Raw genomic sequence first — 16445 nt, 5'->3', positions numbered from 1 at the left:
TGGGTTGTTCCTGCCACACTCCTAAAAAGTACAGGATTGTAATTTGTCCCCAGTGTGTAGGATCGTGCTAGTGTATGGAGATCACTGGTCAGCATGATCTCGGTGGGCCGAAGGGCATGTTTCCGCGCTGTATCTCTAAACTAAACTAAAATCTCAGCTATAGACATGAGGCCCAGAGATCCCTCTGTACATCAAATCTGTTAAAGGTCTTGCCATTAAGTGCATACTTTGCCCCCTTGCATTTGTCCTAACAAAGTGCAATACCTGTGTATGAAGGAACTGCAGATGTTGGTTTAAACCTCAGATAGACACAAAGTGCTGGAGTAACTCAGCGGGTCAGGCAGCATCTCTGGAGAGATGTTTCGGGTCGAGACCCTTCTAAAGTCTGAAACTCCCCTCGGGGTGAGTTACCCAGTCTTGGACCTTCCTGATCCGTGTAGCCTTGTCTTGTGGCTCTGCTGACAACAGAGTATTGTAGGGATTGGTGTCAGCTGCTTGCTTCTGTGGTCTGACATGCTCATTTCTTTTTAACACTAAAATTATGCTGAGAATGGACGTTCTTGCAAAACCTCTGAAACAAATGAAAAGATTTACAACATCAACGATGCAGCTATAATCATCGTTTGCCCGTGGTCGGCGTAGCGGCCGACAGAGCCTGCGGCGTGTAGTGGGGCCTCGGCGGTGTTTAAGCCTCGGCCGCAGCGATGCCTCGCGGGTCGACCCATGGACGCCTTCGGTGAGAGGGTGGAGGACCACAGTGAGGGGGGAGGGGAAGAACAATGGAGGGCCCGGTGTGGGGGGACCATCGTGAGGGAGGTGGGGGAAGTCAAACGGCAATGGGGACCTAGCGCGGGGGAACCTGGCGTGGGGGGGGACAAGAGTGGGAGCGGGCGGGCTTTGTAATTTTGTCAGCCCCGTAGGAGGCTGCTATTTGTATACATTGTGTATGCAAGAAAAGAATCCCACTGTGCCTGGTCACACGTGGCAATAAAGTACTCCTATTCATATTCATGAAATATCATTGCAGGGAACATCATCTCTGGGTTGTGTCTCTGCGGATGCTGCTTAACCTGCTGAGTATCTGGAATTTATGACCTCAACTTTACTGAGTCAAAGCTCAGCGCTGAGCACTGAATGTTCAACGAAATGATCGCTCAGTCTGCGCTTGGTCTCCAACCTCATCTACTGTATCCATTGTCCTCAGTGTGGACTCCTATATATCAGCGAGACCAAGCGCAGACTGGGCGATCATTTCGTTGAACATTCAGTCTGCCTTGGCCCACGTGATCTCCCGGTTGCCAAACATTTTACCTCCCCTTCCCATTCCCACACTGAGCTTTCTATCCTGGGCCTCCTCCACTGTCAGAGTGAGGCCCAGCGCAAATTGGAGGAACAGCAGCACCTCATATTTTGCTTGACCAGCTTACACCCCAGCGGTATGATTCTTGATTTCTCTAGTGATGCAGCTAGTGGAAATAGACACAAAAAGCTGGAGTAACTCAGTGGGTCAGACAGCATCTCTGGAGAAAAGGACGAGGAGATGTTTCGGTCGAGATCTGTGATGTTTGATGGACTGTGTGGGGTGGGAGGACCCATTGCTCCTCCCGTGCAGCAAGTGGCGCTGCACAGGACAAAGGGAGATGTTTTGTACATAGTTATCTTGGCCGTACGCAGTGTGGAGTGTGCAGTCAGATTGTGTGGTTGCAGCCATTTTAGTTGTCTTGTTGCCAGCATTGAGTTACTGTAATAAAGATTTCTGTTGTACCTTGAAGACTAGCAGTTTCATACAGGCATAGAACAAGAACATGAAAGTTGTGTCGGGAATGGCATACTTCGGATTGTGTCCAAAGACCCAGATAAGAGCCTATTTTAATTTTTATTTTAAATATGTCTCTGCAATTTGAGCGAGAAAGGTGGTCGTCGTATTTAATGCGCCGTATTTTATTTTGAAAGTATAGCAATTACGACTGACCTGAGGAAAAAGGCTGTCTTGTGTTCATCAATGTCTCCAGAAACTTTTGCACGACTTCAAAATTTACTTACAGAAGGAGTGACTGGTTTCATACACTTTGCAGCTGCATTACGAAGAAAGTCGAAATTTCCTCGCGGCTCGCCTCGATTTCTACCAGACGTTGCAACAGGAAGGGCAATCTATCACCGAATTTCTTGCCGAACTTTGCACCAAAGCAAAGGCATGTGATTTTAAAGCTCAATGCAGCGAACATTTGCCAAGACAATGCATTGTGGGATAGACTGGTCATGGGCTGCAGGCACGCATTCATCCAGCAGGCGATTCTCAAGGAATCGGACGCCTCATTGAAGAATGTGCTGCAGTGTGCTAAGATGGCCGAGCTGCTAGGTAAAGAACTGCACAAAATGGCCGGCGATACAGCATCAACGCTCCCTCAAGAGGTGCATACAGTTCGTCAGACTCGTCCGCAACCCATGCACACAGTTCGTCAGACTCGTCCGCAACGCCAGAAACCATTTGATCGACCCAGAGCAACTCCGGAGAAGAAGGGGCAGTTTCAGAAGAGCCGCTCCCCTGTGGAGGAAGGATCGAGACCCTGCTACCGGTGCGGCTCGACTGCTCATCATCACCGCGAGTGCCCGTATATCGAGTCCGTTTGTTATGCCTGTTCATCTCCAGGCAGTGTGTCAATCCGTAGGAAAGCGGAGAAAGGGCAAGAAAGTGCAAAATACAGTCGGCCAAATCGCGGAGACCATTTCTATTGAAGTGCTCGGTGTGTCCACGATCACCGACAAGCCGAGGATTTCACTGCGGGTCTCGAACGTTGATCTACAGTTCCAGGTGGACACTGGTGCGGCTGTGTCGCTAGTGGGTCAGGACATCTGGGAGAGGATCGGATCGCCGAAACTGAAACCGGCCAACATCCGCCTTCTCGGATACGGACGACAGGCCATTCCCACGAAAGGCAAATGCACTGTCGCCGTTTCCCGTAATGGTCTGACACAGATGTTGCCGCTGATCGTCGTTGGCAAAGAAGGTACATCCCTGTGCGCCATCGACTGGATCCGTGCTTTCAAGCTTGACATGAACGCCTTGATCTACGATGGACCAACTATGTCATTGTCATCTACCACGGACTGCAACATGGTCAGCAACTGTGAGACCAACCTGCAGAAGGTTCTTGACCAGTTTCCGGACGTTTTCACACCTGGACTCGGGCATTGCACAAAGATGAAGGCACGGCTCATATTCAAAGACGATGCTGGCCCTAAGTTCTTCAAACCAAGACCAGTTCCGTTCTGTCGGATGGACACTGTCGACAAGGAACTCTGCCGTCTTGAAGAAATGGGCATTATCACTCATGTGGACCATTCAGAATGGGCCACACCCATAGTTATCATTCAGAAACCTTGTGGCAAGGTGCACATCTGTGGCGACTACAAAGTGACTGTAAACAATTGCACATTGATCAACACCCCGTACCAAGAGTGGACGAGCTGTTCGTCAAGCTGCAAGGAGGACAGTACTTCTCCAAATCGGACATGTCCGACACGTATCTCCAAATGGAACTGGACGACGAGACAAAAAACCTGCTTGTGATCAACACGCACAAGAGACTGTTCAGATACAACCGGTTGTCATTTGGACCGGCACCGGCGCCGGCCATCTTCCAGGAACCGGTGGACAATCTGGTTGCCGGGATTCCGTACGTAGCCACGTACCTGGATGACATCATTGTCACCGGCTGGACAGAGGAAGAACACCTGCAGAACCTAAAACAGGTCCTCACGGCACTGAACAACTACGGCATGAAGTCGCGAAGGGACAAGTGCGCATTCTTCTGAAAACAGGTCACATATCTTGGACATGTGATCTCGGCAAGTGATCTGAAGCCATTGGAAGAAAGAGTGGACGCCATTGTGAAATTACCGACGCCTGAAAATGTGAAGCAGCTTGAAAGCTTCATTGGCAAGGTGAACTACTATGGCAAGTTCATACCGACACTCTCCACTTTGTGCTCACCATTGAACAACCTGCGAAAACAGGATGTCGAATGGCACTGGTCCAAAGAGTGTGACCATGCATTCACCAGGTTGAAGGAGATGCTTGCCCAGAAGACACGTTTGGTCCACTATGACCCATCAAAGCCGATCTCGCTGGCCGCCGGTGCATCGCCGTATGGTCTTGGAGCTGTAATCTCACAAACGGCGCCAAACGGCAAGGAAGAACCAATCGCGTTCGCATCCAAAACGCTGATGACTGCCGAGAAAAACTACAGTCAAGTGGAGAAAGAAGCACTGGCGATCGTGTTTGGTGTCCGGAAGTTCCACCAATATTTGAGTGGGCGACATTTCCTGCTCATCACCGACCACAAGCCGCTGCTGACTATTTTCAGTCCGGAGAAAAGTTTGCCTGTCATGTCGTTGCAGCGTCTACAACGTTGGGCCCTGGTCATGATGGGATATGATTACCGCATCATTTACCGACAGTCTGCCGAGCATGCCAATGCCGATGCACAGTCTCGTCTACCGATTGGACCCGACCTGATGTTCGATAAAGAGGAGGCAATTATGGAAATTGAGACGGATGTGAACTTGCTCAACATGCGGGTCATCGCCGATTTCCCTGTCTCCGCAATGACGGTCGCCAACTATACGAGCACGGACCCCATTTTGTCAAAGGTACGACATTTGTCACTCAGGGGTGGCTGAACAGTCCCAAGCTGGACAAGGAATTCCGCTCATTCCGGAATGCGCAAACGGAAATCTCCTCAAAGGATGGCATTCTGCTCCGCGACTGTCCAGTGATCATTCTGACGGAACTGCGATTGCCAATTCTGAAAATGTTGCACAAGCCACACATTGGAATTGTGTGAATGAAGGCGCTCGCCCGCATGCATGTGTGGTGGCCGAATATCGAGGCCGATATAGCCGACCACTGCAAGGACTGCACGCCATGTGCCGAAACAGCGCCGAATCCACCGGAGAAGACCTCCGCATGGCCCGTCCCCGACCAACCATGGCAGCGAATCCACATAGATTTTGCCGGACCATTCCTGGAGGACATGTGGCTGGTCGTCATGGATGCCCATCCAAAATGGCCACACGTTATCCAAATGCAAAAATATCCAACCACCGAAACAACCACTTCTGCCCTCGACGATTTGTTTGCCATTTGGGGATTGCCCTTAACAATCGTAAGCGACAACAGACCCCAATTTGCCTCGCAAATGTTCAGTGTCTGGTGCAAACATCACTCAATCGTGCATCTGACATCAGCAGCTTTGCATCTACCCTCAAATGGTGAGGTGGAGCGGCTCGTCGGCGTTTTCAAGCAAGCCATGAAACGTGCTGTAGAAATTGAAAAGAAATCGAAACAATTGGCATTGCGCGATTTCTCACAGCAGTATCGAACCGTTCCAAACTGCACTACCGGTCGGACGCCAGCGGAGATGATGCTCGGACGTCAAGTGTGCTCTCCTCTATCAGTTTTGAACCTGACCCGTAACTCTAACACGGCGCGCTCTCAGCCAACGAAGTCGAACAAGTCCAAATTCGACATTGGCGACTACGAATATTATCGCAATTATACGACCGAGCAAAACAAATGGTGCGCTGGCAGGATCATGGCTCACATTGGAACCAAAATGTACACTGTCCAAGGACAAGAAGGACATTGCCGACGGCATGATGACCAATTAAGAAGCCGCGTTCCTCCAGCGACGAATGCGTAGAGCCTGACCAGAACCAAGCAGTCGGACACCCCGGTGCCGAATCGTGTGGACACTGGAGTGCCTGATTTGCCCCTCCCCTGGCTTGACGAGGTTCCCCAGACGAACTCCCCGCCGATCTGCCTGTGGTCCTTCGGCGATTGACACGTTGTACTCCCCCAAGGCGACTCATTCAGGAATAAAGACGTTCAAACTGGAAAGGGGGAGTGTGATGTTTGATGGACTGTGTGGGGTGGGAGGACCCATTGCTCCTCCCATGCAGCAGGTGGCGCTGCACAGGACAAAGGGAGATGTTTTGTACATAGTTATCTTGGCTGTACACTGTGTGGAGTGTTCAGTCAGATTGTGTGGTTGCAGCCATTTTAGTTGTCTTGCTGCCAGCATTGAGTTACTGTAATAAAGATTTCTGTTGTACCTTGAAGACTTGCAACGTTTCATACAGGCATAGAACAAGAACATGAAAAGATCCTTCTTCGGACTGAGAGTCGGGGGATAGGGAAACGAGAGATATGAACAGGAATAGAGAACAAATGAATGAAAGGTATACGAAAGGACAAATCAAAGCCCGCAACGACGATCAAGGAAAGGTGGAGCCCACAATGGTCTGTTGTTGGCTCTGGGGTAGGTGATAATGAGTTATACTGGCAGTGAAATTCAGCGGGAGACAATGGAACTAGTGCGATGACTAGGGTGGGGGAGGGATGGAGAGAGTGGGGATGCAGGGGTTATCTAAAGATGGAGAAATCAATATTCATACCACTGGGTTGTCAGCTGCCCAAGCTAGTGGAGCTGGCCCTCACAGCAGAGAGGCCTGGTTTCAATACTAACGTCAGGTGCTGTCCGTGTGGAGTTTACATGTTCTCCCTGTGACTGGTGGCTTCCAGTTTTCCTCCACTTCAGAAAGTCATGCAGGTTTATAGGTTGAGTTGCCCTCTGTGTGTAAGTGAACAATAGAATCTGAGGGGAGTTAATAAGAATGTTTGGGGAGAATAAAAAATGGGATTAATATAAAATTTGTGTAAATAGCTGATTGGCGGTCAGCAGGGACGCAGTGGGCTGAAGGGCCTGTGCTATCCCTCTCGGTGACTCTAGTTCAGTTTAGTTTATTGTCACGTGTTCCGAGGTACAGCGAAAAGCTTTTGTTGCGTGCTGACCAGCCGGCAAAAAGACAATACATGATTACCATCGAGCAGTTTACATGATAAGGGAATAACGTTTAGTGCAAGGTTAAGCCGGTAAATTTCCGATCAAAGGTAGACCAAGGGTGACCCATGAGGTCGAGAGCAGTTCAGGATTGCTATCCATATTACGAGACAGTTTACTCCCCCAGTGAGAATGGGAGATTCTATATTTTGCAAGGACATCTGAAATGTGAAGCGTTGAACTCTGAGTGCTTGATCAGCCAGTGCTGAAGCAACTATCCCGTGATATATGTTTCCGTGAGTCTGCACTTGACAACATGCCCAGACTGGGAAATTATGCCTACACCAGCAATCCGCACAGACATAAACACAACATGGCCTCCCCCATCCACACTCCCATCTCAGCCTTGATTGAAGGAACCCACTTGGAAAATAGCTTGTTTTATTGCATGGGAACACACAGTTCACTGACTGTCACATTGTTCTGCTATTTTAAAAGGTTCACAAACGTCTATGTACTAAAACTCTCGTTTGTTTGTTCTTGAACTACAGCCAAAGCGGTACACGATAGCGCGACAATTTTAGGCCCACCTTACTCACCGTCGTCCCTTTGGTGCTAATGGAAGAAGTTTAATTGAAATCGGTGTTATATTTTAAAACATTCACATTTTAAAGTTTAAATCTATCTTCCATCCTAGGGAGGGAGGGAGGGGGGGGTGGAACGAGGGGGGAGGGAGGGAGGGGAAGGGGGATGGGGAGGAGGAGGGGGAGAGGAGAGGGTGCTGGAGAGGTCTGGGCCCACTTGGTCTAGTTATTAAATTGAAATTTCGACACAAAATGCTGAGGTAACTCAGCGGGACAGGCAGCATCTCTGGCGAGAAGGAATGGGTGACGTTTTGGGTCGAGATCCTTCTTCAGACTGAGAATCAGGGGAGAGGGAAACGAGAGATATAGGTGATGGTGGAGAGAGATACAGAACAAATGCATGAAAGATAAGATAAAAATGTAACGATGGTAAAGGAAGCAGGCCATTATTAGCTGTTTGCTAGGTGAGAACGAGAAGCCGGTGCGACTAGGATATTGCTGCCTTGCTTCATAGATGATGCCCAACCCAGGAGGCTGTTTGTGTGCTAGCCCCAGAGGTGGGTCTACAATCACATATTACAACAGGCCCACACTTTTGGGTTTCTACTCCTATGCACATTACAGGCGCCCCTCAACTTACGATGGGGTCACGCTCCGAGAAACCCATCGTAAACCGAAAATGTCGTACGACGAAATGCATTTAATATGTGCGATCACGTGGCCGGAAGCGAGGGGCAGTCGCTGCCGTTTGCACCATCGCAAAGTCGTACTATCGTAAGTCGAAGCATCGTAAGGCAGGGAGCATGTGTAGTGGCTTTACACTGCACTAAACGTCATTCCCTTTATCATGTACCTGTAAACTGCGGATGGCTCCGTTGTAACCATGTGTTGTCTTTACGCTGGCCGGTTAGCACGCAACAAAAGCTTTTCACTGTACCTCGGTACACGTGACAATAAACGGATCTGAACCAAACTGCTTCTATCGACACACATTAATATGAACTTTGCGAAGCGCCATTTCACGCAGATGTAATCTTATATTCCAGATTCAAAGTTGCTACAGACGAGTTTACATTTTTACTGTTGCCATGATACAATAGCCCCAGAACTGTCACCATTATCCATTATATTCATCATCACTTCCACTTGAGATTTTCATGTAATTATTCAAAGCAATTCCCAAAGCGTTGATTTATTTAAAAACTCTGGAATCCCTTGTAATGAGAATGGAATTTGATTTTTAAAAAGCAACAGAGGTAATTATTTTTAATTAAGCCAGCTTTTGGGATTACATTAAAAATATACTGGCTTAATAACAGGTCGTAGAGGAATCAGGCCGAGACTGGAGGTGATTTTAAGTGAAAACAGAAAAATACACAGTGGGAAAGATAGGGTGGGGATGGGGATAGGGTGGGGATGGGGAGAGGGAGGGGGGAGAGGGAGGGGGAGGGGGAGAGGGAGGGGGAAAGGGGGAGAGGGAGGGGGGAAAGGGGGAGAGGGAGGGGGGAGAGGGAGGGGGGAGAGGGAGGGGGAGAGGGAGGGGGAAAGGGAGGGGGAAAGGGAGGGGGAGAGGGAGGGGGAGAGGGAGGAGGGGGGAGAGGGGGGAGAGGGAGGGGGAGAGGGAGGGGGGAGAGGGAGGGGGAGAGGGGAGAGGGAGGGGGGAGAGGGAGGGGGAGAGGGAGGGGGGAGAGGGAGGGGGAGAGGGAGAGGGAGGGGGAGAGGGAGGGGGGAGAGGGAGGGGGAGAGGGAGGGGGGAGAGGGAGGGGGGAGAGGGAGGGGGGAGAGGGAGGGGGGAGATGGAGGGCATGAGAGGGAGTGGGAGAGAGGGGGAAGGGAAGGAGATGGAGAGGGGAGGGGGAGTGGAGAGATGGAGGGTTAAGGCTGAGGGGCAGAGAGAGAGGGAGGGGGAGAGAGAGGGAGGGGGAGAGAGAGGGAGGGGGAGAGAGAGGGAGGGGGAGAGAGAGGGAGGGGGAGAGAGAGGGAGGGGGAGAGAGAGGGAGGGGGAGAGAGAGGAGGGGGAGAGAGAGGAGGGGGAGAGAGAGGGAGAGAGGAGGGAGGAAGTGAGAGGGAGGGAGCAAAGTGGGGAGGGAGGAGAAAAGAGGGAGGGGATGGAGAAAGAGAGGGGAACGAAAAGAAGATGGGAGAGAGGAAGGGGGAGTAAGGGGTGGGGAGAAGGAGGAAGAGAGGGGGAGAATGGGAGGGATAGAGAGAAGGAGAGAGGGGAGGGAGGAAAGAGGGTGGAGAGAGAGAGGGAGGGAGAGAAAGAGGGAGGGAGAGAGGGAGGAGAGCGAATGGGAGTGACGGGCAGTGGAAGGAGCAGCAGCAGCAGCAGCCGGAGGTGATCTCCTTCTCCCAGCGCCCAGTTGCCTGAGTGCCGGAGCCTGGGGCAGGGTGGTGTGTGTGTGGGTGTGGGTGGGTTTGCTCTGTAATTGGAGCGACAGGGAGAGGCGTGGGCAGGGCAGGGCAGTGTGGTGTGTGTAGTATGTGGTGTATTGTGTGCCGCCCGCTCTGCCAGCAGTAGCAGCATCATCTCCAGTGAAGGAGGGAAGACGCTGACACACACAAGCAGCAAGATGATGAGCCCTGGCATCGCTCTCCTCTGCATCTTCATCAGTGCCACCCTGGGCCAGGCATCCAGCGGTAAGGCAGCTGCCCTGCTGCAACCTGTCTGATGCATGTGCTCTTTTGCCTTTAAACAACTTTACATCCCACCAGGTCTTCTTCTCTTTCTCTGAGATCAATCACCCTTTCACCGGTCGCGTTATTCCCTTCCGCAGGGCGTTTTATAGTTGGAATAACCTGGTTTAAATCTCCCATTCCCTCCACCCTTGTTGTTCAAACATGTTGAGCGGCTGAGATGAGATCATCTCTGAAGCGGAATCACAAAAAGCTCCACAGAAACGCAGTCCTGGGCAAATTCACCCCGGACTTCTCTCTTTTTAATGTTGTTGACTTTTCTTCAACAAAGAAACGTGCCCTGGGTTGTAGCTGAACGTAAACTAGTGCCTCCCTGCATTGAAATGATCCCCCTTGCTAATTCGGATTTGCAGTCTATATATATATATATATATATATATATATAAGTTCGGATAAGCCGCGTTTCCACTCAGGCGTTTCCACTCTGAACCGACCTTGGGGAAGAAAGTGTTCTTATTCCTGTTTTTTTTTGGGTGCTTTGAGAAGTGATTCAGGAGATGTCTTAACAAGAGCATGTGGGGTGATTCACCCCCGGCTGCTCTACACGACAGAGCCAGGGTCTGGTATTACTTGGGTGGGATTTAGAAAACCCTTCCTGTGTTTTGAGAACCGCATACTTTGCCTTTTGTGTGTGAGCGACCAAACAGCTCGTTATTAACAAAAAGAAGAGCTGTTCTCTGAAAACAGTGACTCAGGAACAGGCTGCCAACACGTCCAGGGAGGGGGAGGCTGATGAGAAGCTATCCTGATCTCCCCAGCTTATTTTTAAAATTCAAAACTATAGATAGACTGACTCCAACTGCTTGTGCTTGTGAATGGACGTTACAAAAGCGTGCATACCTTGCCAGAGTCTAGATGACCAAAGAACAGAAACTATAGTCCCCCAAAAGCCTACCTCGATGGTGTTAACAATCCATAAAAACAAATGTTGATACATATTCACTCATAAATACCCAGTTCCATATTGTCAGTTGACAATTAGTATAAAGGTTGTCATAAACACGGAGGTACAGTGAAAAGCTTTGCTTTGCATGCTATCCAATCTGATTATATAATGCTATTCATAAATACAATCAAGCCGAACTCAAGCACAATAGGTAAAGGGTAGTACAGAGTGCAGAATATAATTAGAATCAGTCCGAAGAAGGGTCTCGACCTGAAACGTCACCCATTCCTTCTCTCCAGAGATGCTGCCTGTCCCGCTGAGTTACTCCAGCATTTTGTGTCGGTCTTCGGTTTAAACCAGCATCTGCAGTTCCTTCCTACACATTATGCAGAATATAGTTCTCAGCATTGTAGCGCATCAGCTCCAGAGACAAAGTCCAATGTCCGCAATGGGGTAGAGGTGAATCGGGCAGTACCCGAGCTAATGGAAGGAATGTTCAGAAGGCTGATAACAGAGGGGAAGAGGCTGTTCCTGTGGGAAAAAAATAGTGTGAACATCCCTGTGCTTTATCATCAATAATAACTGTGCTGTAGTCATTGCACATTAAGTAGTCCCTCTCTGAAGGAATACATACACATACCAAGCCCCCAGTATAATAATGAACAGTTCCCTTGATCCAGCAAGTTGATTAAGAGATTGATGTTGGCCAGGATACTTGATTGATTCATTTGATTGATTTGTACATTATTATCACATGTGGCATGTCACAGTGAGATTCTTTGTTTTGCGCACCACATACAAGGTGTGTAGGAAGGAACTGCAGATGCTGGTTTAAACCGAAGATAGACACAGAATGCTGGAGTAACTCAGCGGGACAGGCAGCATCTCTGGAGGGAAGGAATGGGTGACGTTTCGGGTCGAGACCCTTCTGTAGGAGAGAGGAGAACTTCTTCAAAGTAGACAAACTTTGGTCTCGCCCCAAAACATCACCCATTCCTTCTCTCCAGAGATGCTGCCTGTCCCACAAAGTTACAAGGTATTCATTGTAGTCTCCAATGGTCCCTCTTTATTCTCAACAACCCCCCCCCCTTCCCCTCCCTCCACACCATGTCCCACTTTATTACTAGATACTAGATGAAACTCAAAATAATCAAAGAACACAGATGCTGAAAATCTGAAACCAATAATTTTCTGTTTTTAATCATCTATATACTAAAACTCTCGTTTGTTTGTTTGTTTGTTCCTGAACTACAGCCAAAACGGTGCACGATAGCGTGACAATTTTAGGCCCACCTTACTCACCGTCATCCCTTTGGTGCTAATGGAAGAGGCTTCTGGAATTTGTGTTATATTTTTTAAGTTATTCACATTTTAAAGTTTAAATCTATCTCCTAGGGAGGGAGGGGGGAGTAGGGGGGAAGGAGGGAGGGGGGGATAAGGGGGATGGGGTGAGAGGGAGGGCAGAGGGGGAGGGTGGAGGGGGGCGGGAGGGAAGCAGGCAGGGGGGATAAAGGGAGTTGAGGGGGATGGAGTGGGGGAGAGGGGAGAGGAGGGAGGGAGGGGGGGATAAGGGGGGGGTGGAGTGGGGGAGGGGAGGGGGAGGGAGGGGGAAGGGGAGAGTGAGGTGGGGGGGGGGAGGAGAGGGTGCTGCACCAATGCAGGAGAGGTTTGTGCCCAACTTGGTCTAGTTATATTTAACATCCCAGCTTAGTTCTTTCACCTGAGAGAGGTAGTCAGTTGACTATCCCATCTGAAGGATGGTAGACCCAAGCTGTGCAGAGATGCACTGGAGTGAGAGCCTAGTCTTGTAGTGGGACCACTGTTCCTGGGACTAAAAGGCCAGCGTGTTGTTTATGGAGCCACAGCTGGAATTTGTCGGGGATGAGGAAGATAGCTGGCATTCCTTTTTCGTGATCATTTTAACAATTGCAATTGGTGGAAAATAACTGTTTGTGAACGTCACCAAGGGCAACGTGCATCAATATGCCAACAGTATTTGAACCACACTCTGGAAGCTAAGCCATGGGCACCCCTCCTTGTGGCTTTCACCATTAGATTTGTCTTTGAAGTTAAGGTTTGAACAAACCTTTGGGACATGATCTGAAACGTGACCACACCAAGCCATGTCCTTTGCATTCGACAGAGGAAACGTGTCAGTATTTAGCTTAGTCTATTGCCATGTGTACCGAGATACAGTGAAAAGCTTTTGTTGCATGCTATCCAATCAGGGGAAAGTCAGTACGATTACAATCAAGCTATTTACGGTGCAGAGATACTAAATAAGGGAATAACGTTTAGTGCCAGGTAAAGCCCGATAGTCCGATAGTCTGAGGGTCACCAATGATGCAGATAATAGTTCATGACTGCTCTCTTGCTGTGCTGGATAAGACAGTAAAGACAAGGAACTGCAGATGCTTGTTTACAAAAAAGACACAAAGTGCTGGAGTAACTCAGAGGGCTAGGCGGCATGTGTAGGAAGGAACTGCAGATGCTGGTTTGACACCGAATATAGACACAAAATGCTGGAGTAACTCAGCGGGAGAGGCAGCATCTCTGAAGAAAAGGAATAGATGACGTTTCGGGTCTGAAGAAAGGTCTCGACTCTACTCCCTTTCTCCAGAAATGCTGCCTGACCCGTTAAGTTACTCCACCTCTTTGGGTCAGGCAGCGTCTCTGAAGAAAATGTTCTCCAACTAAAATACAATGATTGATGACAGATGTGTGATTTTGTAATGTCATGGTCTGTTAGTGGGTACTTGGATAAGTGGAACTTGAAGAAGGTAACAGGACTCTGATAGTCACGAGACCAGTTTTAACTGGGGTTGACGAGGTGGGAAGGGCGGCACGGTGGCGCAGCGGTAGAGTTTCCTCCTTACAGCACCAGAGACTCGGGTTCGATCCTTTCTAGGGGTGCTGCCTGTACAGACGTTGTACATTCTCCCCATGACCTGCGTGGCTTTTCCCCGGGTGCTCCGGTTTCCTCCCACACTCCAAAGAACGTAACGGTTTGCAGGTTAATTGGCCTCGATTTAAAAATGTGTAAATTGTTCCCCGTGTGTGTAGGATGGTGCTGGTGTACTGGTCAGCATGCACCGACTAGGTGGGCCGAAGGGCCTGTTTCCGCGCTGTCTCTCTAAACTAAACTAGAGGTGGCTAAGCAGCTACTTTGGACCTGGGTGAAAGCTACCAGTCTCACTCGGCTCTTAGCCACACGAGCACAGAAGTTGAAGCTTAACGCGTCCGTATGAAAATCCTGATGTGACAACTTTAACACAAAGATAGACTTTTACATTGTAAACAAAGGCTGCTATGAACCCGACGGTCGATAACATTCAACTCAGGCACCAATTGTATGACTAACTGTAGTTTTGCTGCGTAGGTTTTTCTTGTAAGAACTTGGCTTCCGCCCTATGCTGGCACAGTCAAAATCAAGTTTAAAAAGGAGTGGGGCATTAACTGATAAGATCTGTACAGCCAAACACATGATGTGTAAACAGTTAGATTAGAAAATAAATTTTACGGCTCAAGAGATAATTTAGAGGTTTCAAAGACAAGCCCAAAACCCAACAATTAAATTAGCTTTAATCTTAACATGAAATAAAACCAGAAACTACTATGGAGGCAATTTCAAAAGCTAGTCGAAGCATCACAAAGCACAAAATCATTGTTTTACAGTTATTTGAAAGGTGTTCTTCGTACAAACGCTTCTCTGGTGTTCCTTGTAATTTGTAGGATAGTTGAAAATCTGAATTCTTTCTCATTTTGATCATAATCATAAGTGCAATGCATCAATCCTTTGGAAGTTCACTTTGCATCTGTTCCATCAAATACATCTCTACGGCTCTAATTTGTAAATATAATGTTCAAACAAACTTAAAAAGCAGTTTTAATGAAAGAGAAGCTGCATGGTTCCCACACTGCTGTCTTGGCACAGTGTTTATCACCTCCCACAGAACGAGTCCTCACCACCCCACCCCACCCATGCCACCCTTCCTCTCCTGCTACGGGAACAAAGATCAAAGGAAGGAGACCAGCTGGTCTTGGGTCTGAGCCTCGGTGTCAGAGATGGGACTTGCATCCCCCATTAAAATCTTCAACTAGTGAATCGGGTCACTTACCGAAGGGAAAATGCTGCAGATGCTGGAAATCTGAACTTCAAACAGAACATTCTGAGGATATTCAGCAGTTCAGGCAGCATCTGTGAAGAAAGCAAGAATGGACATTTTGGGTTGACGTGTGCAGTGAAATACACAGAGGGGTTTGGGTGCCTGGAACGCGATGCCAGGGTTGGTGGTTGAGGCAGATGCAACAGTGGTCTTTTGTAAGGGTGCATGAATATGTAGGGAGTGGAGGGACAGAGATCAGAGGAGATTCGTTGGCCTTGGCATCCTGCTGGGCACAGACATTGTGGGCTGATGGGCCTGTTTCTGTGCAGTACTTTTCCAAGTAGAAACAAGGAACTACAGATGCTGGTGTACAAAAAAAGACACAAAGTGCTGGAATAATTTAGCGGGTCAGGCAGCATCCCTGGAGAACAGGGATAGGTAACTTTTCGAGTCAGGCATTGAAGTGGGGGGAAGAAAGCTGGAAGAGAGAAAGCTGTACTTTTCTATGTTCATATTCTTGCCACATGGAATTCAGAATAAATCCTGGCACTGCAGTAGAGTGGGGTACAGAGCCGGAGACAGGGTTCGATCCTGATTACGGGTGCTGTCCGTAAGTAGTTTGCACGTTGTCCCTGTGACCACGTGGGTTTTCTCCGGGTGCTCCGGTTTCCTCCCACATTCTAAAGGCCGGCAGGTTTGTAGGTTAATTGGCTTCTAGGTAAAATTCTAAACTGTCCCCAGTGTGTAGGGCAGTGCTAGTGTGCACGGATCGCTGGTTAGCGAGGAGTCAGTGGGCCGAAGGGCCTGTTTCCGCGCGCGTTGTATCTCTAAACTAAACTAAACGAAACTGAAAGCACATCTGTGCATGTAACCCTGTCCTGATAATTTGTTGCAAGATTTGTGTTTGCTTTGACTAATTTATCTCCAGTATACCAAGGATTAGCTCATGTTGGGAGTTATTTGCAAATGAGAATGCACACAGCAGTCTATTGAGAGCTACATTGTGTCACACAGCGGGGCAGGGCTGCATTCGATGCCAAGAGTGCATCTGGTCGCAAGTTATAATGCGGTGTGAGTGGGGCCAGATGCCAAGAGTGGAGCTGAAGTTATCAGCTCATCATTTGATTGCCGAATCAGTGTTATTGAAATAAATAAAACCAATCAGTGTTTGAATCAGAGCCCCCTTTCATTTTTAATGTTTCGTCGGAGAGAGTGGATGACTGTTTCCAGTGGTGAGATCGAAGGCATTTATTCACAAAATGCTGGAGTAACTCAGCAGGTCAGGCAGCATCTCAGGAGAGAAGGAATGGGTGACGTGAGACCCCTA

At 48.9% G+C, this 16445-nt stretch overlaps 1 protein-coding gene across 4 annotated transcripts in view; it reads left to right on the top strand.

Annotated features, from left to right (window-relative positions):
- Nucleotides 1-9777: 9777 nt before the first annotated feature.
- Nucleotides 9778-16445, top strand: part of LOC144609115 (lactadherin-like) — a 124196-nt gene continuing 117528 nt past the window's right edge. For all 4 annotated transcript variants that reach the window (XM_078427495.1, XM_078427494.1, XM_078427497.1 and 1 more), the window contains exon 1: nucleotides 9778-10069. In XM_078427495.1, the coding sequence (XP_078283621.1) occupies nucleotides 10003-10069 (67 nt within the window). In that variant the 5' untranslated portion in view covers nucleotides 9778-10002. The remainder of the gene's footprint in view (nucleotides 10070-16445) is intronic.

Source organism: Rhinoraja longicauda, chromosome 33 (assembly GCF_053455715.1).
Source record: "Rhinoraja longicauda isolate Sanriku21f chromosome 33, sRhiLon1.1, whole genome shotgun sequence".
Taxonomy (NCBI): domain Eukaryota; kingdom Metazoa; phylum Chordata; class Chondrichthyes; order Rajiformes; family Arhynchobatidae; genus Rhinoraja; species Rhinoraja longicauda.
This window is presented reverse-complemented; position numbering and strand designations above follow the sequence as displayed.